This window comes from Mesoplodon densirostris, chromosome 1 (genome assembly GCF_025265405.1).
Source record: "Mesoplodon densirostris isolate mMesDen1 chromosome 1, mMesDen1 primary haplotype, whole genome shotgun sequence".
Taxonomy (NCBI): domain Eukaryota; kingdom Metazoa; phylum Chordata; class Mammalia; order Artiodactyla; family Ziphiidae; genus Mesoplodon; species Mesoplodon densirostris.
In genome coordinates, this window is record NC_082661.1 from 190373070 (window position 1) to 190399302 (window position 26233).

The following is a 26233-nucleotide window of genomic DNA, read 5'->3' on the forward strand; positions in this document are numbered from 1 at the left end:
AAGGGAGACAACACACACCACTCAGCACACAGAGTACCTATTTGACATTAGAAACCTTTTTATTGAGTGAAACAAGGCAAACGGCAGGATGAAAATATTACAGGGTGAAGGAAGGCTGAGGAAACCAATCTAACTTCTTTTTCCTCTATGGAAGAATGAGCAGCCCAAATGATGAACTGAAGCCACTCCAAGATTACTATTTATATGTAAGGCAATGTAAAAAGCGAGGTTTTCACCAAAAAGCCTGTATCTGGCACTAAAAAAAAAAATTACATCTTTTGGATGGATGGACTAAAAAAGCTATACTGTCTACCCAAAATCTGTACAGCAGGGACCTGCTTTCAGCAGGTAAGCCTATTTACAAGTAAGATCCTCTTACTCTTGTAACATTGTCCTGTTTTAAGAGAATATATAACTCCCATCCCCTGCAGAGTTAGTCCTCTGTGACCCCATAGAAGCATGAACCTATCTCTACTAGAGAACTATTTATACAACACTGTAAGTACACAGATACATACTTGCCCCTCGCCCCATCCTACACATAGGCTATAAATACCTTGAGTGAGGAGTTGTGGCTCATTCAATTTTATATCTTCAGTGACAATAGGCACTCTCTCTTTCTCTCTCTCTATATATATTTTTTGCATGAACACTAAATGAAAATGATTTTACAACACCACTACTGTTTACATTTCAAACATTCCCACCCCTACCCATCTCTAAAATAAGAACACCAGAAGCTACCAAGTTTACTCTGGTTTTCACAATATAGTGCTTTTGGACTTTTTAATGTAAACATTCTTAATGTACTAGTTTTCAGAGTAATGACAGGAATTTAGCATTCTCCCTGGAATGGAAAACTTGCTTGGAAGTTACTTCATTCTTTTTCTCTTTTTCAAGAGAGCATCTCGTAACGCCAGCTGGAAGATAAAAAAGAAAAAAATGTAAATATGATCTATAGAAAAAGACCACAGGACCAATGTTCACAGCGAACCTATGAACATCCTTATAAAGTCTTACAGTTCCCGAAAGAAAACAACAGAATATTAAATAAAAGATTATTAAGAATAAACCCAAATTATAAAAAGAAGATAACCAAGGTCAATGTATACATCTTAAGTGTGTGATGGATATTATTCCATTAATTCCCAAGCACCCACCACTCTTTGAGTCCTAGAAACTTTAGAGCATTTTTTGGGGTGGAAGCTGCCTGGCTCTAATGAAGCTTTTTGAATTTTATGACTTTAAGTTATTGACTTCTTGCCTTTAGCTCAGATCTGGGTCTTGGTATGTCTTTGTAGATATGCAGAATAACTGGGACGCTTATGGTAGGAAAACAAAATCAACCAGTTCATTTTAACCTAATTTGCACACCTAAGAAGGTATTTCTCAGATTCAGCTATCTATGTCTTATTTTCTCATTTGTACAGTTTAATCACAGTATCTGTTCATATTGTTCACATGAACTAGCACATATCCAGTGAGCTAACTTCCTCTTACAAAATTCTTTCATCTTTGAGAGAACTATTTTATACTGAAAGAGGTACTGACAGGAACAAAGCAAGGCTTCTCTATCATGCCAAAAAAAGGCATGCTAAAAAATAGAGGAAGTAGGGGCTAGGGGAACACCCCTAGATAAAATGCAGCAAGGTCACAAAAACCTCAAAATGAAGCAAGGCCTGCCAACTGGATGATCATTATTTCCTTGACCCAAAAATCTTATAAAGGGCAGGGGAAGGATAAACTAATGAATTTAATCAATTCAACCATGCATTTAAATTGAATTGGCAAAAGTCAAGACTATTTAACAGCACCTTTCCTTTCACCTAAACTTGCAACAAATTCTAATCAAAATTACTGCCACTTTATTACTTACATAACATGGTTGAAGAGCTTACAACTAGAAAGATTAAATAAACAGAGTTACTCATACTGACTTGGTTCCCACACCGATGGAGCCCTGCCCTGGAGAGCTGTCACATTCAGGCCAGGCAGGCTCATCCTTGGCTTGCAATTTAGGAACGCTGGTTCAGAATGTGGCACTATTTTACCCTTGACCTGACCTCCTAGAGATTCTTCCTAGTACATTTAGATATACACTCTGGTACACTGGCAGTAGAGGAGGATATAAAAACATAAATTTGTTTTACTACAATGAATTATGAAATAAGCAAGCCAACAGAGCAGCCCAGGACTACCAATCAAAGACTGAAAATGGATAAAATGCAATTCCAAAGGTCTGTAAACATAATGGCTTTGCAAAAGGGTACACAGAGAAAGGATCATGCCAACAACAGAACTGTTAGTTTGTACTGCTTTCCTGAAACTGTTAATGAGATATTACCACACATAATGATTGCTTTTTGGAAAAAAGTACCATATAAGAAACACTCAAAAATTATTATTCAGTTAATTTTGATATATTTCACAGATGCAATGTCAAGAGAATTTTAGCATAGGAATGGACCTCAGAGCTCATCTAGTTTAAACTCCTATATTTATAGAGGAGGAAAATGGCCTCCCTTTGGTCACACAGCTGAATCTCAACAAAGTCAAGTCTAGGTTACAAGCCCTGACCGCTTTCCACCTCTCCATGCTCTCCAATAATGCACCCCATTAATCCTAAGACACACACAATACAAGGTTTTAGAAGGCACAACTCCACTCAAATGTAGAGAAGTCTTAGAACAACAATACCACTCTACCCAGTCAAGCTTCAAGTTGAGCTCACCTGCTTTTCTCGGAAGGAACGCTTATTTTTTGACCGGACGTTATGACTATACCGTATCATCATGAAGTTCTTCTGTTTTTTCTTCTCCTTATTCGTGGAACTGGAAAATGGATTCATTTTGGTTTTCCTCCTCACAAATTCTTTTCGGTCTGTTTTTCCAGCCTATCAGCACACACACACAAAAATATCACTGCAGGAGTTATCTCATCAACATACACGTCTCCTCTGTGCCAGCTCCACTGGATGCCAAGGACACTAAGGTGGAGGGAACACACAGTCACTGCTCCCCAGAGACTCAGTTCAGTCCAGGGGAAGAAATGACCATGATGTGTTGTAATGGGGCAAGGGGAGCTCAGTGGAAGAAAAGGCTTCTTAGAGGCCAGAGGAGTCTCTGAGAGAGGGAGACCCTGTAAGCTGTTTTTTGCAGGATGAAGGCCTTCCTGGTGAGGGAAGGAGGGAAGGGTAGAGCATTTCAGGTAGGAATAGTATATGCAAAGTTGCGGTGGAGAAGGAACGTGGGTTTTCAAACTTATCTAAACAAGTGTCAGTACAAATGGAATAGAGGGTAATGCGGAGCCCATTTGGAATGGCGTCTGAAACAAGTCAAGGTAGAGAAAATGAATCTGGAAAGGTAGGCAGGCTGCAGTCTCAAACAGCCACAGGACTTGCCCGAGGCAGCTCTGTCGCTGGCTTTTCTTTAATGACTTAAACATTCCCCTGCTTTTCTCATAGCTCTGGTAAATGTACTGAGCCTCCCTGAGACCCTGAACATATAACGGTGCCTTTCTGGGCTCTACAGCTTGTCTTAGACAGTGGTTACATACGTGGCTATCAAGTTGTTAAAACTCATCTAACTGAACACCTCTTATCTGTGCCTTTTAATCTATGTTAATTATACTTTTAGTTAAAACATTAAAATAAAATACTGTAGGGACTTCCCTGGTGGCGCAGTGGTTAAGAATCTGCCTGCTTGGGCCTCCCTGGTGGCGCAGTGGTTAAGAGTCCGCCTGCCGATGCAGGGGATACGGGTTCGTGCCCCGGTCTGGGAGGATCCCATATGCCGCGGAGCGGCTGGGCCCGTGAGCCATGGCCGCTGGGCCTGCGCATCCGGAGCCTGTGCTCCGCAACGGGAGAGGCCACAACAGTGAGAGGCCCGCATACCGCAAAAAGAAAAAAAAAAAAAAAGAATCTGCCTGCCAACGCAGGGGACACGGGTTCAATCCCTGGTCCGGGAAGATTCCACATGCCGCGGAGCAACTAAGCTGCTGCGCCACACGACTTCTGAGCCTGCGCTCTAGAGCCCGCGAGCCACAACTACTGAGCCCATGCGCTGCAACTGCTAAAGCCCGTGCGCCTAGAGCCTGTGCTCCACAACAAGAGAAGCCACTGCAATGGGAAGCCCGTGCATCTCAACGCAGAGTAGCCCCCGCTCACCGCAACTAGAGAAAGCTCGCGCAACGAAGACCCAATGCAGCCAAAAAAACCCTGCAGTTCTGTGCCTATACAAGTTCTGAGTCATATTTCACTTTATCTGCTTTCTGTTCAAACAACTAGGCAATGACATGCCCCACTCACCACTGCAGTTGCGAGTCTTGTCTCCTTGTCAGACTTTGGCTTTTTATGAAGGCGTTCAATGTCCCGAAGAGAAAGTAACTCACCCCTGGGGTGAAGGAAAAAATGTAATATGTAACAAGGATGGAATTCCTTTTCCTAATACTTTCATAATCACGTGAGCTGACTGAAGACCTGGTGTACACACTGTCTTACCGGGGCTCCTCATCACTGTCTATTTCAATGTACTTCCTCTTTTGGGCTTTCCCAGGGGCAGCGTCGAGTTCCTTCCTCATTTGGGCCATTCGGATTTTCTGGAAGTCTTCCTGACTTAACACTCGGCTAGTGCTGACGGCCGCGGCTTTGGCTTTCCGCTCCTCCAAGGGCATGCTGTTCAGCTTCTCAGACTTGAAAGGACACAACACAGGCTTTAAACGGCTATTAGCTCCAGTGAGGGCGTGGCCCCTCAACACTGAGAAAAGGACATTTGAGGACTTACGATTTCTTTCTGTTCTTCATCGCAAGAATGGTGCACGTCAACCCATTCGCCATCGGAAACTGCCTCATCACTGAGACTGGTGTTTTCCCACTCATCTGTGTGAAAAAGAGCACACCATTAGCACCCACTTTATGTTGAGTGTTCATGGTACATTGAGATAAATCAAGCAAAAGAAAACTTAGGTAATGAACCTCAAATAGATGCTTACCAAGAACTGAGCAATATTATTGTTAAATAAACCATATCAATTTAATTAAGTCAAGGAACGGAGAATAAGCCCTGATCAATTATCCACCGTGAGCCCAAACTTTGCAATCTTTCTCTAACTCTCGTGACTCAACACAAGAGAAACAGAGTCCAGGGTTAAGTAACCTGCCCCGGGCCACACTGCCAGAAATGCAGCCTCCACGGACATTAGGAAAATCATGTATGACTCTAGAGCCCACGTTCCTTCCACCAAACTAGCCATGTCCATCAGAACTGTACCTGTACATTTACAGTGGCCACATACAAGTTATTTAACTTGTCTAAGCACATCTGCACGTTTGAGAAATTAGTTAGAAACAAGTCATTCAGAGAACCAAGGTAGAAACTTTTGGTTGTGTAAGAACCTTGGAGACACCTCAGTAAAGAGGTATCAGAGTTCCTAACGGAGCCACCACAGTAAGCTTTCAAAATGAAGGCTACCTGCAGTCTCTCAGCAGATGCCCATGTTCTGTAAGACAGCGTCCCAGCTCTTAGGCCTGGCCTACACAGCCACTCACGTGAGGCCCCACCTCTATCTCTAGCCTCATCGCTTTCTGTGCATCACCTTGTATCCTACATTCTAATAGTTTCCTGAACCCTTCAGTACTTTGCTCACAGCTTGCCTGGAAAGTCTCCACTCTACTACCATTGCTCACTAATCATTCCAAATACGGCTCATGGGTCACCATTTCCTTGAAGCCTTTGTTGAACCTCTGAGGTGGACCTGACCTCTCTCCAGCCCTTATACCCCACTCCAATCATAAATCCTGTTAATGATTTATTAGCTGTTTATGAAAGACCCTCAAGGACAAGAACCATATCATTCATCTTTGCTTTGACAGTGGCTGGCTCATAGCTAATGCTTACGAAAGTTTTGTTGAAATAATGAAGGAATGAACGGGAAGAAGACAGGACCCTAGCGACCAATGCAGTAAATGCTAACCCTGGAAATGAGAATGGAGTTCCTCAAGCATTCTTCGACCAGTTCAACAAGCATTCTCCTTCAACAGGAGGACTGCTATAGACTAATCTTCATTATTTTTTCTAGGCAACAAAAGAAACCCATTATCTTTCCCAAGTGTCAAACAGCATGCCCTTGATAAGGGGCAGCCAATCTGAAGGACATGAAAAGGCATTTCCTACACCAGAATGTAAATTCTCTCAGAGCAGGACCATGCCCATTTGACCTTTAGTGCCCGTAACAGGGCGTGGCACACAGTCATTACTCAGGAAACATCTGCTGAATGAATGTCCAAACAGTATAAAGGTTTCAAGATCAATACAGATATAGCAGGAGTGATTTTGTCCTGAATAATGGTGAAACAAAAATGAACCTTCATCATCTTCAGCATTTTTTTCTTCTTTTTCAACTTCCAGAACTTCTGCTCCTGGAATGTAATCTTTAGCATCTAGTTCTCCATATTCTTGCACTCTTGCTTCTATGGAGGCCTCTGTAGGCTTACCCTAAAGGAAAGGAAGTAGTTTTTAATGAGGTCCTTAAACTGCAAAACATTATTCATGAAAAGGATTCTCTAGGATTATGAATTGAGAGGGAGAATCACAAAAAATGGAAGCAATCGAATGACAAAAACAGTCCACCAATGTCTTCGGTCAAAGTAAATCCCCCAGCCAGAACTTTGCCCACTGTTTTCTTGCTTTCTTCTGATCCACCTCAGGAAACTTCAGTTAAGTCTTGAGATCTCTCCTTCTGTTACATACATGCATCTTTCTTTGTCCCAACTTGAAGGAGGTAGTATCTGGTTAGGGAACAGCCTGTTCAATACTGGCATCAGTTACTGACTTCAAACAGTCTAACAGGTCTATAAGAGTCATTCATCATCAAAGAGCATATACCAACTATAAAACAGTTAAGCAACAGTATTCAATCAATTTTATTCTGAGCTTAAAGAATAAAACTACATGTATCACCAATACTCCTACTGGAAGCATCAGAAATACTCAAACTCAAATTGCAGGAAATTACCCTTACTTTCTGAGACCAAATCCTTGATCAACATATGTATGCTTCACCTACCCGGAATTTCTTTTGTAAGATCTGAGGATTCAGTGTTCGGAAGAGCTGAATCAAAGTTCTAGCAGACATCATCACATCTGGAAAATAATACCTTTAATTAGAAACTTCAGAGCAAAGAGTCTACTGAGGTAAAAATGAGTTACTCTGTACTCTTTGATCTACTGAGAATAACACACCACTTACTCTTATCTTTGTGTGTTTTATACTGAGCCAGGTCTTGGAGAAGTTCTTCAGTCATGGCTAGAGGACATCGAGCTGTTATTTCTTTTATAGCATTGATTCTAAAAAAAGGAAAAAAATAAATTAAAACAAACAAACAAAAAACCCCCAGCAGTTTCATGTGGTTCAACCTAAGAATATTTTCTAAAAAGACTAAATCAAAAGGAATGTAAGTTGGGTTTTATAGGTCTTAGGTCTCTAAAACTGCAGCATGGTAGAGTGTGAGGTTGGGGAGCCTCAGAGGGCTTTGATTCCAGACAGGTTACTGCCATTTCCTCTACTAGAAGAATAAGAAACAGTGTCATCTCTGTAAAATACAGGCATACCTCAGAGATATTGCAGGTTTGGTTCCAGACCACTGCAATAAAGTGAGTCACACATATTTTTTGGTTTCCTAGTACATACAAAAGTTATGTTTAACTATACTGTAGTCTACTAAGTGTACAATAGCATTATGTCTTAAAAAGTACATAACTTAATTAAAAAATACTTTATTGCTAAAAATGTAACCTTCATCTGAGCCTTCAGTGAGGCATAATCTTTTTGCTGGTGGAGAGTTTGAAATATTGTGAGAATTACCAAAATGTTACACAGAGGCATGAAGTCAGCCAGTGCTGCTGCAAAAATGTCACCGATAGACTTGCTCCGCACAAAGTTGCCACAAACCTTCAATTTGTAAAAAAACGCAGTATCTGTGAAGAGCAATATAGCAAAGGGCAATAAAAGGAAGTGTGCCTGTATATGACAGCAGCGTTTATTCGCCAACTCTAGGGGAGATAGTACTAGGTCAAATAAGGAAAAGTTAAAGGTCTTTAGGGCTGTTATCCCAGCAATAGTTTCCAAGGGAGATAAAAAGCAGCTGTTCAGCATACTGCTTAGTTATCAGGACAGATCAGTCGTCCTTAAATTAGTGCTCACACTCATTAAGTGCTTTTGAATTAATCAAAAGGGCCACTGAACCACCTTGGGATTAAAAAATGATTCCATAACGAATCATTTGTTCTAGGGAAGATAGGAATTCAGGGTAGAAGACAGAAGAAAAACATTTAGGTTGCCACACAAGCATTCATTTGAAAGAGGGAAAGCGAGTTAAAAAATAAAATGTTGATTAGAAGGGCAAATATCTTTTCTCTGGCTCAAAGTTCTGACCAATAAATTAAAAATACCAAGCCTGCTGAGAAGACTGAAATGTACTTTAAACTGTTTTTGCAGAGAGCACATTATAGATGAAATTTTACATCTTGGTAATGGAAAGCAAACCCAGTGCGTTACAACCATACCCACTGCCTATAGCCACATTCTACATACCCTACTGTCATGACCTCTCCAGAGTTCTTGTCGGTAACAAAATTGTTGGCCACAGTCATGAGCAATGACTGCGTGATCTGAACGGGAGGGAGAGAAAGGATATGAGTGCTGGTAAAACGTCTACACCTACTCAAACGCTTGACGATGAAGGGACCATAAACTATTACAGTGGAAAAACAGCCCTCCACCTTCGGTTTGGGAGTTGGAAGGATCAAGACTGAGGAAGACTGAGAGAAAAATATTCCACGTTGGGTGTTAGCCTTCTTCTTAGCTATCCTCAGATTAAATTAGGCTCGCCTTTAATATTAGTTTTCAACATGGATTAAAAATTGCTTTGACCCACGATCATCCAACACTATTTTAATCAAAGAAAGAAACGATCAGTTTTGAATAATAATCACTATAAATTCACTGATATTCTTGCCTCCCCAGCATAAAATTTGGCAATTAAACAAAACCAGAATTCTCAACAACTTGTCCAAAATACACTTTACTTTCTACAGTAAAATGTTTTTACTTCTATGAGTAAACTTCTATGGATATCTCCTTAAGAGCTAGTGTCTCTTCTACTCAGTTTAAAAAAGGCAGGGAGGTCAGTAATCCCTGTGGGAAAGGCCACCATGATATACTTAGTGGAAGGGCTACATAGGCACTAGATCCTGACAGAAGTAAAGTTGAAGAGTTCTCACCTCTGGGGGTACTAAGTGATGAGATGCCTGTGCAGCAAACAGAAGGATCTTTGTTACTTCTAAAAATGTCAGAGATGGGAAAGGCCACAGTCAGTTTATTGCCCTGCCCTCAGGACCACAGCAAACATGGCCAGCACACGCTGGCCATCATGCTCCTGCTGCTTACTCTGCCCCAACACCCAACCCCCGACATCTGCCTAGCTCACTGCCTCGCTTCCTCCTGGCCCTGCTTAACAGCATAAAATTAGTGCTCACACTAATTATCAAAATGATTTCCTGACCACATAATCTAGACAGAACCCACCCCAGCACTCCCTACTGTCCTCACCTGCTTCCTTTTTCCTCAAAATACTTACTGTCACCTGGACATATTATACACAGCACTCTGTGGATCTTCCTCTAGAATGTAAGCTCTATGAAGGTGAGGATGTTACTTTGTGTTCACTGGTGTCTAATGCAGTGCTCAGACTAGCACTCACTCAATAAATGAATAAATACAACACATATATACACACACTCTCCCTTTAAAGGGGCAGTATGGATAAAGAACAAGGCCTCTGGCAAAACAAAGAAGTGAGGTGAAGCCTGATCAGCCATTATTTGCTGAGTGATCTTGGTCTTTTGTTTTTTCTTTCTACATCTCTCAGGATTGAAGTGAGGATTAAATGAGATGACTGTATGTAAAGTACTTAGCACAGTGCTTGGCTCATGTTGAATGTTCAATGAACGTTCATTTCTTTCCTACCTTGGTTCAAGTTCAAATGCAAAAACCACCATCTCTTCCTTCCTGCTTTCATGTTGCTTTTAATTAAGAATATAAATGAGGGCAATGAAAGCAGTAAGTTAAACCCTGGTATCTAAAATGAAGTTACAATAAATAGTCAAAATTCTTTTTTAGAATTTTTCACATGAGTATTTATAGTATTACAAAAAGACTTGCTTTGAAAAACCAACATTTTGTTTCGGTGTTTTTTCCCCCCCTCAAATAATTATTTCTTAAAGCAGAACAATTACCTCATGGCAGAATCTGGAAAGAAAACATACAGGTTTCTCTCCTTGTCTCTGAAGCAGAACACACTTCACTCCTAACTCTTGTCTTTAGTATTAATTCCAGGACAAAAGACTCTGGATGGTTAACCCCAAGGCCATCAAAGGAACACGGCAAGTGGAAGCCTTACCTCTTTGGTGGGGCTGCAGAAACCTCTGCACAAAGGGGTAGAAGTTGAAGAGGAAAAGCTGTGGAAAGAAGAATGCACTGACTTTAATATATATCTAGTTGAGCTGTGGAGTTTCATTTCTCCATGATGCAATTATATCACCAAGCTCAACTAACTGGGAATCATTTTTTTACTTTCTTTTTTTCTCAACAAGCATTCATGCTACAGGATGATTCAATGTGCTGTATTAACCAAAGAAAGGAAGGCCTTGTTCCTATCCTATTATGTCAAGGAAGAAGAAAGTGTACACAGAATAAACCAGGGGGTGAAAAGGCAGTCAAAAAGCAACTTTCTTCTACTTTTAAATTAGTGTGGCTGCAGAACCAATTTTTTAGTCTTCAAAGATAATAGTAACTCAAATCTGAATAGTGCCTAGTGTACTCTGATCACCAAAAAACCCAGTCTAGTTCTGTTATGGGATAGCAGTCCAACCACACTGGAGGAATTACTCTGAGCTCCATATTTTAGACAGAAACCACTAACACTCTGGAGTCTACCTAGATAAAGGAGACAAGGATCCAGTTATTAAAGCAATTGTAATCTTTAACTTCAAGAAGAGAAACTTTGGAGATGGCCTGGTCTTCTTCAAAGTTCATCATGTGAGAATAAATTTTTTTCTATTTTAGCCACAGAGCAAAACCAGGACCAGAGAAGTAAAAGGGAAGACTTGGGTTCAATACAGAGATGGGTGTTCAATTGTAGCCAGTTGTGAAACTCCAGTATCATTTCCACCAAACCATGCTTGAATTGAGAATCACTTTTGCTTTTCCATTGAGCTCAAATTCAGGTGTGACTTGAAATTACTGCACAAATGTAACAAGAATTGACCTGGTAATCCTGCTTTAGAACTGCAGCCCATGTAGAAAAAGCAATTTATTCACCAAAATGTTAAGTTTTTCTTAGAGAAATGGAATAAGTGCATTTATTCATTTTTAACTTGATATATGTCTATACTGTTTGATTTTCAAAGAAGGAGCCTGTTTTACTTCTTGTTTTTTTTGAAGAAAGCAACACATTCAGTGATGATCAGAACAGCACTATAGAGAACAACCTCAATGGTCATTTCTTCATGGGCTGAATTTCTGGGAATCCCTCCTTTTCTACAATGGCAGTTAGTCTGAGTATGTGTGAGGTTTCCATATGTATACACAATATGTATACATTATACCACCAAGGAGCTCTTGCAATCTAATTTAATATAAAGTGAATGACCAGAGAATTCAGCTTTGCAAACATGATCCTCCTGCTAGAGTGGGCTGGAAGTCAGGAAAGCTATGAAGGGGTAAACTGTGAAATGTAATAACAGTTGATAAAAATATGTGGGCTCTGTTGGCTCAGGAAAATGTCTAAGTGAAACATAGATAAAATAAAATAAAAAGTAGAAAAACAGAACAAAAATAGTCTGTCCATAAACTGAATACATGTACAATTCAACATCCATACTAACTGATAAGAAAACAAAGCGACAAAGACAGCTATTTTCAGAGAGAAAGATTTTATCCCTTTGTAAAACTGTATGGGTTTAAATGGTTTGGGAGGATAAAATTAAGCCACTGCTCTACCTTTGTGTCCTTTTACCAAGAAAAATTCTACTTCTAATATCCATCGAGAGAAACATAATGTAATTCAAACCTCGTGAATTCCCACCAATCTGGAGATGAGGTTCATGAGCATCATCTTCACTTCAAACCTCTCCTTAGAGCTCTCTAGCTGCTTCAGTAGTTTTTCTGCAAAATCTGGAAAGGAGAATATCAGAGAAGTATACTGTGGGCCCATGGTCTACACAACATAATCTAACAGGTGTAGAGAAAAGCAGTAGTTTGATCACTGACTCTGGTATGGCTGTGCCTGAAATCACTCTGCAGAACCAGGATGGTAAACACAGCAGCATAACTGAAGGTGAAAAGACTCACACACAGGCAAATATACCTTCAATGGTGCCCAAAGTTAAGTCTTAAGGATTTCCAAGATTTTTAGCATCAACACCTTGAGTTACTGTTGACAGATGCTCCACTTATAGTTCTCTGGGGCCCTGCTCCTCAAAGTGTGGTCTGCAGACCACCAGCAGCTGTCCACCTAATAGCTTGTTAGAAATACTGAACTGCAGGCCCCACCCCCAGACCTATTGAATCAGACAGAATCTGTACTTTAACAGGATCCCAAGGTGATCAGTATGTGCCTTAAAGTCCGAGAAACACTGACCTAGAGAAAGGGTCAGCAAACTAAAACTAAAATACAGAGAGCATTTAAAAGCCCCACTGCCCAGCCATACTCCATATCACCTAATCGGTCTCTGGGAATAACAAGACCCAAGTACCAGTATAGTTTTATAAATTCCCCAAGTGATTCCAATGTGCACTCTAGTTTGAGAACTAGTGTTCTAGAACAGGGTTTCCCAAACTTTTGGTTTCCACATACCAGTTAAAAAAAAAGGGACTAATAAAAGATTGTCAATTTTTCATTTGGTCAAGCACAATGTCTTATACTACAAGTACTGTGTTATTAAAGACATGAATTGCAAAGAGAGCTGTTCCTCCATGTTTTTCTTATTTTGCTGTGGATTGGGAATCACTGCTTTGGAATAGAATTCTCTAGGCTACAACCAATAGGTAACAACTAAGCATTTACTGATTGTCTATTAAGTGCCAAGGATTTTATATTCCCTGGTAACCTTGAAGGTAGGAATCTAAATAGGCAGGTAAAGCCAACAAGGAACTTGGGAGGTCATAATTATAGTACCTTGGGGATCATGAATCAAGTGAATAGCTGAAAAGTTAAACACCTCCGGTTTTTTCTTCTTCTTTTGTTTCTGAAAGAAAGGGAGAGGAAAACATTTACATTCTGAATTACAGTGAAGAGGCCCTTGGGATTAAACGTGCTAATGTGCTAAAGGCTGTTATCAACTCCATTACACTATTTATATTTATTTTATTTATTTTCCTTATTTTTTTTGGCTGCGTCGGGTCTTAGTTGCAGCACACTGGATCTTTTGTTTAGGCATGCGGGATCTTTTCGTTATGGCATGCAGTCTTCTTGGGTTTCTCTCTAGCTGTGGCACGTGGGTTTTCTCTCTCTAGTTGTGGTGCATGGGCTCCAGAGCATGTGGGCTCTGTAGTTTGCAGCACAAGGGCTCTCTCATTGAGGCACCGCAATGAAGAGTGGCCCCCGCTCGCCGCAACTATAGAAAGCCTGTGCACAGCAACAAAGACCCAACGTGGCCAAAAATAAAAAATTAAACCTTGGAAATGTTCTAGCTATTAGCACCTGTGAGACTTAAAGAGATTTGGAAATAGGAACATTAAAAAACACACAAGGACCAAATTAATGACTTTCAAATAATTATTACAAAACAAAATGTACTTCATTTGCATACTCTTCTGAGAAGACATCGTGATCAAAACAAATGAATTTAATCAAGCCACAGATCTTGCTAGAGCTGAGAACATTTATTCATCTAAAAAATTAGTGCTTAAAAAGTCATCACACATTTCTAAGTCTTTCAAACATGCTATTTTCTCTATTCCAAATGCTTAAAAGCTTTTCTAAAGACCACATATTCTGCATTCTAATGATTCCTATCTCATTTCCGAGGTACAAGTCTCACCTTGAGGACTTTCATGGCCTTTTCCAACTTTTTCTTGTTTTTGGAGCTTTTCTTCCCTGTGGCATACTGCACTAGCAGGTCTCTTGCTGTTGGTCCTTCATCCTGAAGAATAAACTACTTTGTAAAACTATAAACAAGGAAAATCTGCATAGAAGCAAGGAATAACCCTTTCAATCACTTCTTTGTACTTATACTCTTTGCATGCAGCTATTAAAAATAAACACAACTTTAAAAATTCAATAAAAAACAAATTTGCCCATCTGCAGGAACAGGCACATACAAAGACTTTCACTGCAACACTGACTTTTGTTTTTATTTTGCTTTTAGTTTTTGGGTTTTTTTTTGCGGTATGCTGGCCTCTCACTGTTGTGGCCTCTCCCGTTGCGGAGCACAGGCTCCAGACGTGCAGGCTCTGGACGCGCAGGCTCAGCGGCCATGGCTCATGGGCCCAGCCACTCCGTGGCATGTGGGATCTTCCCGGACCGGGGCACGAACCCGTGTCCCCTGCATCGGCAGGCAGACTCTCAACTACTGCGCCACCAGGGAAGCCCCTTGCTTTTAGTTTTTATTGAAGTATTAATATACAGACAGAATGAAACTTTGTTTTTATTTGAAAAAAGAAACTGGAAACAAATATTTATCAATAGGGAAATGCTTAAACTATAGTACATCCATATTCTGAAATATTATGTGGAGGTTAAAAGAATGAGGTAGATCTATGTGTACTAATAGAAGAATATCTAAATGCACTGGTACATCTATATATGTCATCACAAAGGAAGCAGGTTGCAAAATAATACATATATTATTTATATATATTTTAAAAACAGACCACACACATAAGACAATATGTATACACATCCACACAGAAATGCATGGGAAACGAAATGGTTATCTATGAAGAAGGAACTGGGAAGTGGCAATAAGAAAGGATCAAGATAACTTTTATCTATAGTACCTGAAATTTTATACAGTAAGAATGTATTGTTCATACATTATTTACTAAAGTAATAACAAAAGGTGTTATCCCATATTCCAGTATTCTTGTTACCAAAATGCTAAAATGGGAAGGGAATTTCTTTTAGAATTTCTTTTTAATATTAATAAAAAATATTTTTTAATGAAGAAAATTTCATGACATCATAAATTGATTCTTCCTTTTAAAGATGCTGTACTACCCTTCTCCGTTTCTCCACTCTAAACTTCCATGATGTCAACACTCTACCTCAAAAATATATTGGCAGTAATTTTTATTCTAAGTTCATATAGTGAGATATAGGTATAGCTTTAGCACTAAGAACAAGGTTGAATGAATCTAAGTTTTATTAGTTACTTAACCTATCTTTCTGAATGTAAGTGACAAGTTCTAAATAGAATAAAATCTCAGCATGGCAGAACTCAATAAAGGATAAAGGTAGCATCTAAGTTTCTTTCCAACTTTTACAATCTGTACTGAAAACAATAACAAAATCTGCTAAACTGTAAAGTTCAGAAGTATCTATGGTTAAACTAACCTCAGATTCTGAGTCACTGTCCTGTTTCTCCTCTTCATCTTTTCCAAGGAAGAATGTCAAAGCAGCAACTAATATCTAAAGACCAATTCAAAGTCAATTACTCATCCCAGCTTACAACAAAGAATAAATACTTCTGTCTATATTTTACACATGCATATGAACTAGGATCTGAAGAAAAAAAAAAAAACAAAGAATGGTAGGATTTGGGCTCATCTGTCTTAGCCCGGCTCTACACAGTTGTTATCCTTCAAGTAGGAAGTCAGGAACTTCTACATCTCCCCACAAGAAAAGTGATATAGCCCCTCTAAGAGAAAGTCAAACACGTCCTTAAATTTCTTTCAGCTGTGCCTGAGTCCAATAAAAGAGCAGTCAAGAATTACAGAGGAAAACATAAAATAAACGCTAAGGCTATCATTTAATACCAAGCATTTTAAAAACTCATAATTTTGCGTGACTCCTCTAAAGTGCAGATAAACCAGGGAAGCAGCCTAAGCACAAGCAGCACATCCGCACACCACCTCTTCCTCGCATACCCATCTCCTTCACCTTCTAGCTGGAGAAGCGGGCTACTCACAGACAGTGCCTTCACACAGCCATACACGTGCTCACCTTGGTGACCTTAGAGAAACATGCTGTGGTGATCACATTGACAGTTTTGGCATCATTCCTGGGGGAAGACAGTTGAGTGTTTTATTTTTTTATTTTTTTATTTTTTTTCTTTTTGCAGTACACGGGCCTCTCACTGCTGTAGCCTCTCCCGTTGCAGAGCACAGGATCCGGATGCGCAGGCTCAGCGGCCATGGCTCACGGGCCCAGCCACTCCACGGCATGTGGGATCTTCCCGGACCGGGGCACGAACCCGCATCCCCTGCATCGGCAGGCGGACTCCCAACCACTGCGCCACCAGGGAAGCCCCAGTTGAGTGTTTTAAAGCGAATTTTCATTCGACTGTATTTGACAGCATAGACAATGGCACAAAATAAGTCGTAAATATTTCTGACATGTTAAAATTCATAGTTTATAATATTTCAAAAAGTCACGGGTTGCTAAACAGTCAACTACAGGCAAACATTTAATTCAATTTTAGCCCAGTCTTGTGTCAGAAAATTATGCAGCCATGCAGATGTATTTTTTGAAGAATTTTTAATGACATAAAACCTGCTCAAGATAACTGGGGGGGGGAATAAAAAACCAATAAAAAACTAAAATACAGCAAAATTCCAACCATACTTTAAAATTCACATTAAAGAAAGGACAGGAGGAAATATCATAAAATATTAACTGATTATCCCTAGGGGGTGGGACTATCAATAATTAAAAATAAGAACTTTCTAGCTTCTCCAAATCTTCTGCTGCAACGAATATTACTTTTATACTTAAAAAAAATTAGTGAATAAAAAAAGCAAAAGACATGAGTTGGGACACTGTACCAACAAGCCAAAGTTTATGAAACATGATAATTTAAGTATATAAGGTAAATTGATTTGAAAATCTTCAGAGAGGCTGAGTAGAAAGAGCCCGGATTTCAGTCAGACAGATTGGGTTTGAATTTCAATTCTGCCTTTTACTAGCTACTAAACTTAAACTTATGAACCTATGGGTTTCATTACCTATAAGGTGGGAATAATCCCAAATAAGCTGCATTACACTGTTCTGAAGGTTGAATGAGGTAAGGCATAGTGCAAGTGCTCAAGAAATGGTAGTGAATATTGTTATTAGTCGTTTGGATTGCCTCCATATTTCTACTTCCAACTTAATCTATGGCAGAGATATATTAAAGAGCTCAAAACCAAGAAAAATATTTGTGTATGTGTTCTGTGGTAATTACAAATGAAAAAAAGACTATTTCGAAAGAGACAGGTACATAGGTATTACCAGATGTTTCTTCTGTAGAGTTCAATCATCACATCCAAAGATATCTTGGCTGCAGTTGCATTGCTATCTCTTAACATGGTATACATGAAATTCTGCAATACCTGAAGAAAAAGAGGAGAAAGAAGACTTAATAAACTGCATGATACTGTAGTACAATGCTGCAAACATGGAAAACAAAAGGGTACTTACTACATTCACTTTATTGTTCTTGTGTTTTGCATTTATATTCTTGATATCAGTCACAATATGAGTATATAAAGTCTGAGGAAAAGAAACAAAAACATATACACATTAACCGACATTTCTAACCTTGCTTAATTTGGAGAGAAATATAAATGTACTGGAGGATTTAATTTTCCGCACTTTTCATTCTATCACAAGAGACCAAAAACAAATAAAACAAACAAAAAAAAGCAGGTAGAGCAAAATGAAAGTTACCCTCAAAAGGTTAAATATGAAGTTATATGACCCAACATTTCCACTCCTGGTTATATATCCAAAAGAAATGAAAATATATTTCCAACCAATGTTCACACAAATATTCATAGCTGCATTATTCACAACAGCCAGAAAGTGAAAACAACCCAAATGTCCATTAATTGATGAGTGGATAAACAAAATGTGGTATAACCAGACAATGAAATATTATTTGGCAACAAAAAGTAATGAACACTGACACGCTACAACATGAATGAACTTTGAAAACATTATGCTAAGTGAAAGAAGCCAGTCACAAAACAATTACATTTTTTTAAAGTATTTTATTTTTTAAATTTTATTTTATTTATTTATTTATTTATTTATTTATTTATGGCTGTTTTGGGTCTTCGTTTCTGTGCGAGAGCTTTCTCTAGTTGTGGCAAGCGGGGGCCACTCTTTATCGCACGCGCAGGCTCAGTAATTGTGGCTCACGGGCCCAGTTGCTCCGCGGCATGTGGGATCCTCCCAGACCAGGGCTTGAACCCGTGTTCCCTGCATTGGCAGGCAGATTCTCAACCACTGCGCCACCAGGGAAGCCCGACAATTACATATTATATGATTCCATTTACACGAACTATCCCGAGTAGGCAAATCTATAGAGACCAAAAGTACATTGGTGGTTGCCTTGGGCTGGGACAGATGGGAAAATGGAAAGTAACTGCTAATGGGAATGGGGTTTCTTTTGGGGGTGCTATAAGTGTTCTAAAACTGACTGGTGATGGTTGCAAAACTCTGTGACTACACTAAAAACCCCTGAATTGTACATTTAAATGGATGCATTGTATGTGAATTACATCTCAAAACATTTGCTTTTTTTGTTTTGTTTTGTTTTGTTTTTACAAAGGAAAGTCGGGGCTTCCCTGGTGGCGCAGTGGTTAAGAATCCGCCTGTCAATGCAGGGGACATGGGTTCGAGCCCTGGTCTGGGAAGATCACACATGCCATGGAGCAACTAAGCCCATGTGCCACAACTACTGAGCCTGTGCTCTAGAGCCCGCGAGCCACAACTACTGAGCCTGTGTGCCACAACTACTGAAGCCCGTGTGCCCTAGAGCCCGTGCTCCGCAATGAGAAGCCCAAGCACCACAACAAAGAGTAGCCCCCGCTCGCCGCAACTAGAGAAAGCCCACACACAGCAACGAAGACCCAACGCAGCCAAAAATAAATAAATTAAAAAAATAAAAAGGAAAGTCCAAGCCCCTAACTGCATGCAAGACAATATTGGCAATTTTACAAGTATCATTGGTACCCAAAATATGCTTCCCTGGATCACTTTTATTCACAAGTTAGTCCAAGAAGTACAACTGCTAAAATCAAATGGTTGCAGTGTCTTAATATTTTGGAAAAAAAAAAATTTTTTTTTAAGTTAATGTATGTAAACTTTAGTTTCTCTTTCTTAAAATTATTTCATAAATCTTCAACTTCTGGTCTTACTTATACAAGCAAAAACGAAGTCACAGGGAAATATTAATAACAAAAAAAGTCAGTTTTGGGGGGAAGAGGGTGGGAGTGGTTACAGCCACGAGTGTCCAGTCCATGCTCTGATTTAGCTGGTCAGTACAGCACAGTGGAAAAGGGCTTGGGTTCTGGAGCCAGGTTCCCTGGGTTTATGTTCCTGCCTCACCACTCAGAAGCTGTGTGACCCTGGGAACATCACTCTCTCTCTCTGTGCCTCAGCCTTTTCATCTATAAAATAACAACAACAATAACCCCTATCTCATGGCACTTTGTGAGTAAACAAATACGTAAAATGCTCTGAAAATGGTAACCTAGCAAAAAGTAAACAATAAATGTTAGCTATCACCACTATATTGCATGCACACAATGGTCAATTTTTTTCCTATCAAAATTATTCTTAGCTGTATCCAATAGTATGAAGCATCAAGAGACTCCAAATGCTATAAGTTTCATGTCACTGCAAGGAAGAATGAGATATGGAGCGGAGCGGGGAGTGATTTTGCTCTTTACCTTTCGAAGAAGCTTATCGTGGCAACGCAGAAGTTCAAAGAAGAGTTCTAGCAAACTTGATGGATTGATGAGATTCTTATTTCTCAGCAAGATCAAAGCTTTGCAAAATGTCTCAGGAAGGAAAAAGAAACATACTATAAGATAATGATAAAGTTAGGATGAGAAAATGGAGCAAGTATATCCCAAAAGCACTTAATGTCTTCTACTAACTAGGCATTATTCTAGGCATGGGAACAGAACAGTCAGACTCTGCCCTCGTGGAGCTTACACTGGGGGTGGAGCAGAAGAGGGGACAGGCAAGCAAGTAAGCATATCAACAGGTATACCTCGTACAGGAAGGAAATAAAACAGGGTAATATAATTGATACATAGTGACTGCAGGAGGGCTCCTTTACACAGGAGGTCAAGGAAGTGTCAACATAGAAAAACGCAGTGATCAGTAAATCCACAGAGATAAGAAAGGTGGGTTACAATAACATAACACACTAAATTGGGATAATCAAACTGAATTTGTGACCTTACAAGGCATTCTTTTGAAATACAGTTTGTAGTAAGAACGGTCCAATGGTAGTTGTAGCACCCTTGCTTACCACCAACTTTCACAAGTACACTCTAAAGAGGAATGCTAATTATACAGACTCAACCTCTTGCTTCCTAGCAACGTCCTAATTATTTTTAAAAACCCACTAATCATCATAAAACACTATAAAGAAATACACACACACATTTAGTTATTTAATAATGCCTGTAGACCAATTTGGTTGGGTACTGTTAGCACACAAAACTTAAAGAAGACCTAATTACTTGGAAAGACACTAGGTCTCCACACTCAAAATCTCAAATCTGTATGGCCCACAAGGACTTGACCTAAGTCTTGACCTAAGTAAAAGTCTTCTGTAATGGTTCAAGTTTGAAGCCTGTTAGGCTGTGCTGTCAGGTCCCATGTCCCAGCTGAGAGTTAATCAGAGACTCCAACCTTGGCTTGTCTGAGATGGTATTCTTTTTTTTTTTTTTTTGGCCTGATCAAATTAAGATAATCCTAGAGAAGTATAAACATTGAAGAATTACAGAAAGCCTGGGAAAATGCAAGAATAAGAAACAAAGTTGAATCTACAGACTTAGCATTTTTATAAGTTTTGGTAAAGGATATTAGTATGTTTTGAGATCATAATATTTGTGTAAGTTCTACCAGCTGTAAAGGTGTTTGAAAAGCTGATATATAAAATTTGAAAATGCCTCTGGTTGGGTTCCCTAGAAGCAGAACCCAATTTATTACAGAGGTTTGTTCAGGGTGTGCTCTCTTCTAGAAGGGAAGTAAAAGAAGCAGGATACGGCAGAGAAAAGCTGGGCAAGGATGTGTCCTTGGCTGGAGACTAGCTTTAGTCTGATTACAGAGAAGCTCTGGAGCACAAACTGCAACACAAAGTTGGACCTTTGGGAAGGGTTGGGCTTTTGAACATCTGGGTTAGTCAGATACCACCTGTGGGCTGGGAGGGCCACTTCCCAGGTGTTAGGGCTCCCATTTAGCTGAAGACAGTGATCCAGAGAAAGGGCAGCTGGGGGCCATTAGCAGCCAACATTCCCCGTGGGTGGGGGAAATGGGAGCATTGGCCTGGTAAAGGGGATCCCAGACAGGACCCAATGTCAATCACTAAGGTAACAATGTTTAAATGCTCAAACTGGCTAATTAATAGATAAATGTCTAAACTAAGCTTTATAAAAACTATAGGTTATAATTAGGGTTCTTCATGCATTTGAGATTTGAATGACTAGAAGGAATCACCTAATCAAAAAAGGGAAAAGAGCATCTTGGCAGGGTTAGCATACTGGCAGAACTGAGAGATCAGAGAGAGGAGTGCAGCAGAGAGAGGAGTGCAGCAAAAAAGGAAGTGAGGCCAAAAACACAGGAAGGAAGCAAATCATGTAGGGACTTACAGGCTAAGTTAATAAATTTGAGTTTTATTCTGTGTAAATGAAAAGCAACAGAAGGATTTTAAGGAACGGGTGACACACTGATTTACATTTTAGAAAGATGTTTAGATGACAGGCTGTTCTCCTTTAAACACATATTACACGCACATGTGAACACAGCACAATTTATCAATCCAACTACTGGTCCTACCATTCGGAGATCTGGATCCAAGACAGTGTGGTTGTAGGAGAGAAGATCTTTCAGCTCTTGAGGAAAGTTACTTAAATGTTCTGGATAACAGTGACCAATCTGTAATAAAGCAAAGGCTCTTCTGAAGTTTTTCTTTCTCTCCTATAATTCATATGCACATATTAAGGATGTTCTGCAAAAGGAGAATAAAAGGCTATGTTTCATAGAAGTAGATGGCTCCAAACCATCTCTTTTTCTTCTACATGCTAATCTCTCTGACCCCTTTCATATTTCCTCTAGTCTTAGTAAAGTAGGTGACATGATTCAGAATTTGCTTTTATGATGAATTTGAAGAAAACAAATAGTTTGAAAGCTTTTTTGCTCCAGCTGGTTCTGTGAAAAGCTCTAGTGAAATCCTCTAACTGAACATAAGGAGGAAATAAAATCTGCAAAAAGGGAAAACTAATTTTCTTTTTAAAATTAAGTTCCCGGGCTTCCCTGGTGGCGCAGTGGTTGAGAGTCCGCCTGCCGATGCAGGGGACATGGGTTCGTGCCCCGGTCCGGGAAGATCCCACATGCCGCAGAGCGGCTGGGCCCGTGAGCCATGGCCGCTGAGCCTGTGCGTCTGGAGCCTGTGCTCCGCAACGGGAGAGGCCACAACAGTGAGAGGCCCGCGTACCGCAAAAAAAAAAAAAAAAAACAAAACAAAATAAAATTAAGTTCCCATTCCCGAATGGAATGAGGTTGGGTGTAAGTGAAAAATATTCTGCAAGCTGTGTGCAACAACTGGTCTTTGTTTTACTCAAAAGTTATCTTCTTACCTGTGCCATAAACATCACCAGCTCTGCCAGTTCTTTGCTGGGTTTATTTGGTTGTAATTTGAAAATCTCCACATTGGATTTGTAGTGATTATACTGCTGTAGAAACTGTAGAAAAATAAAATTTAAATTGGTCACCTTCTGTTATAAGACTTTCTCAGTAGAGAATTAAAAATTACTTAGAAATCTTTGATAATGGCATTGAGAAAAAGATGTGGCAAAGGTATGTAGAAACACTATGTTTTCCTTATCAGAATTCTTCAAAATGAGTTTTGAAAAATCTCTGCACATTTTGCGTAATCTAAAGACCCTTTCCCTTATCATTAGAAATTTAGGTAGTAAGGTATAAAGAACAGTGAAACAAGAGTCAAAAACTCAGATCTGGCTCTCTACTGCCATTCACTATCTAAATGACCCCCTACTATATTGTCCATGTATATAGAGCACTAATATCTGCAGAAATATGTGAGTCAGAAAATGTAAATTATAATTCACGTACACAAAGCTCTCTAGTCAAAATTCCCCTCTTCTTTTAAATAATAATTATGATTTTATCCTGGAGTTCTAGATAAGATGTGTTAACAGGCAAAAGCAATAGACACACAGAAATAATAGCTTCCATTTATTCAGCACTTGCTGTGTGCCAAACTCATCATGTACATTATTTCATTTAATTATGTTTAATCCTAACAACAACCCAACAATCTAATGTTGGAACTCACAAGGCCTCAGTTCCACACCCTACAGCTACTCTCATGCCTAGGCCATGGCTTTAAACTATGTGTATATGTGTTAGATAGAGTGGTAGGGAGAAAGGAGGAGAGGGGGAAGGGAAGGGAATGGGGAGAGACACTCAGAAAGAGAATGAGTATTTCTTTCTTTCTTTCTTTCTTTTTTTTTAAAATTTGGCTGCTCCAGGTCTTAGTTGCAGCACGTGGGAGCTTTGTTGTGGCCTGAGGGATCTAGTTCCCTGACCAGGGATTGAACCCAGGCCCCCAGCATTGGGAGCATGGAGTCTTAACCACTGTGCCACCATGGAAGTCCCAAGAATGAGTATTTCTTTATATTACCAGCCCTAACTGGTTCAGTGAGCTCCAAATTCATATACCCAATTGCCTGTTTAGATGTCTAACAGACATCTTAAACTTAGCCTAGTCAAAAAACATAACCCCTGATTTTCCCAACAAAACTGCTAAGCCTCCAGTTTTTTCCAAGAGTAGGAATCAAGAGGGAGACCTGCAGTCCCTACATGCTTCAGTTAAGACCCTACCTCCCTTAACTCCACGTCACCACTGACAAGTGAAGAGAGGGCTCCATAACTCAGTGTGCTCCTGGCAAGATTCTTATCCCACTTCTTCCCCTAGATGACTAGAATGTAATCTAATGAGAAAAGTATTTTTATCTGTACTGCTCACTACCATAGTCCTAGTACCTAGTACATAACAGGTACTAAATAGTATTTGTCAAATACCCAGATGCAGAAATAAAAAACCTGAACCATCCTTCCTTCCTTCTTTTTTCCTTATCCCTCATATTCACTCCACCAGGAAGTCCTACTAGCTCTACTTCCATGTAGAGCTAGTCCCAATTTGTTCACTTCTCTCCACCTGTGTTGGTAATTCCAGTGGCATCACCATCCCTTGCCTAGGCTATTCCGACAGGTGTCATATTAGTTACCCTGCTTCCAATCTTGCTGCTCTACAATCCATTCTATCTACAGCCTCCAGAATAAATTTTTAATAATATAAATCAGATCATGTCACACCTCTGCTTAAAACTCTTCAATGGCTCCCTAACACACTAAGAGTAAAATCTTAATTCCTTACCGTGTTTTTTTTTTTTTTTTTTTTTTTTTTTTTTTTTTTTGCGGTATGCGGGCCTCTCACTGTTGCGGCCTCCCCCGTTGCGGAGCACAGGCTCCGGACGCGCAGGCTCAGCGGCCATGGCCCACGGGCCCAGCCGCTCCGCGGCATATGGGATCCTCCCAGACCGGGGCACGAACCCGTATCCCCTGCATCGGCAGGCGGACTCTCAACCACTTGCGCCACCAGGGAGGCCCCTTACCGTGTTTTAAAAGGCCCCACATCATTCCACCTCTGTCTGCCTGCATTTCGCACATCATCTTACACTACCCTTTTCTGTGCTCACTACAGGTAAATTCTCACATCCAGGTCATGCCAGCTTCCGATGAGACTGAATCCTGTTTTGTAACTAGATAATACTAAGCTCTTATGTCTGTCCCTTATACTTGAGAATACTCCCTCCTTCCCAACACAGTCCATGGCACAGAGCGCGGGCTCCCGGAAACAGACGTCGGTGGGAAACAATCTAAACAAAAGTTTCATCCACTGTTACAGACTAATTCCATTTAGGGGTTTCAGAAAAGAAAAGGCTTGAGAAACCTGTGTGGAAGTCAGAGGTTGGGGGCGGACCATTTGTCTCTAGACCTCAGTGAGGTCGGGAGATAACCCCTAAAGCAAAAATGAGGTCTTTTAAATGGTGTTTCTGTGGCAGCAGGGTCTAAGGAGCAGGCAGAAAACCCAGACGGGCAGCAGATTTCAAAAGGTGGGGAACGAACCTTGTGGCATGTCTCTCCCTTAACCCCCTTTCTCCTCTCGAGGAACCCCTGAACTTAAGAGCAGAACACGAGGCGAGCCAGGACCCCTGCTCCACTCCACGCCTCCCTCCAGCCACTGTCTCAACCAGACGCGTCCCGGCTTCTAGCCTCACCGCGCCGCATTCCTACCTCCTCCACGTAAGCCGGCGGGTCTCGCTTGATCAGATTCTGTAACTGCGGCAGGTTGCTGGGCAGCTTGTTATTGTTTCTGCTAGACATGTTAGCTGCTGACTGGCTCCGCGACGAGCAGTTTTAAGAAAACCCACACCACTGGCAATTGCCAACAGTCTCAGCTACGGCTGGGAGTCGTGCTTCCGGGTACGACCGGAAACAGCACATGGGTAGCTCGGCCGGCGGCGCCATCTTGGCTCTTAAAGCGAGCTTGACTACGGGAGCCTCAGAGTGTCAAACTTACTCTCACGGCGAAATACTCTATAGTGGTTTTTACGAGGTTTTTGCTTTTTTCCTCGATCAACCGCTGCTACTGTCTAGCGTTCCTGAAATAATCTGAAATGCAAAGACTTTCTTCACACACCTTAGTTTATTTCATCATCCTGACACTCTTATGAAACAGACAGATGAGAATTAATAGTTTTTATTAAAAAACTCACAGCCTAAAGTTAGAAGCTGAAAATATCCCTGGGGAGTTGATAGCACTATCCTATTTTGGAGAGGGGGAAAAAGGTCAATGAGGGGTGTAAATTAGTTTTCTTGTATATTTTAAATAGCTGTTCTTGTGTTGTTTTTAATTGTTTCAACCCA

General features: G+C 40.2%; 1 protein-coding gene across 1 annotated transcript; it reads right to left on the bottom strand.

The window, feature by feature from the left end:
* Window positions 1–40: 40 nt before the first annotated feature.
* On the bottom strand, window positions 41–25800 carry SDAD1 (SDA1 domain containing 1). Its single transcript, XM_060113512.1, has 22 exons — window positions 25601–25800; window positions 22858–22962; window positions 22058–22156; window positions 19936–20046; window positions 17678–17749; window positions 17489–17589; window positions 16223–16280; window positions 15614–15688; window positions 14100–14201; window positions 13235–13304; window positions 12128–12231; window positions 10457–10514; window positions 9279–9337; window positions 8590–8666; window positions 7246–7343; window positions 7063–7139; window positions 6362–6491; window positions 4782–4876; window positions 4499–4689; window positions 4307–4391; window positions 2732–2893; window positions 41–920 (listed from the first exon to the last, which is right to left on the bottom strand). The coding sequence occupies exons 1-22, from the start codon at window positions 25688–25690 to the stop codon at window positions 873–875; spliced, it is 2067 nt and encodes a 688-aa protein (XP_059969495.1). The 5' UTR covers window positions 25691–25800; the 3' UTR covers window positions 41–872.
* Between the last annotated feature and the right edge of the window lie 433 nt (window positions 25801–26233).

Excerpts from the sequence above, each read along its gene's own strand:
- SDAD1 (XM_060113512.1), bottom strand. The coding sequence starts at position 25,690 with ATGTCTAGCAGAAACAATAACAAGCTGCCCAGCAACCTGCCGCAGTTA. Across the intron at positions 22,963-25,600 it reads CGCCGGCTTACGTGGAGGAG|TTTCTACAGCAGTATAATCA; the intron begins GTAGGAATGCGG and ends ATTTTTCTACAG. Across the intron at positions 15,689-16,222 it reads GTTTCTCTAAGGTCACCAAG|ATATTAGTTGCTGCTTTGAC; the intron begins GTGAGCACGTGT and ends ATTGGTCTTTAG.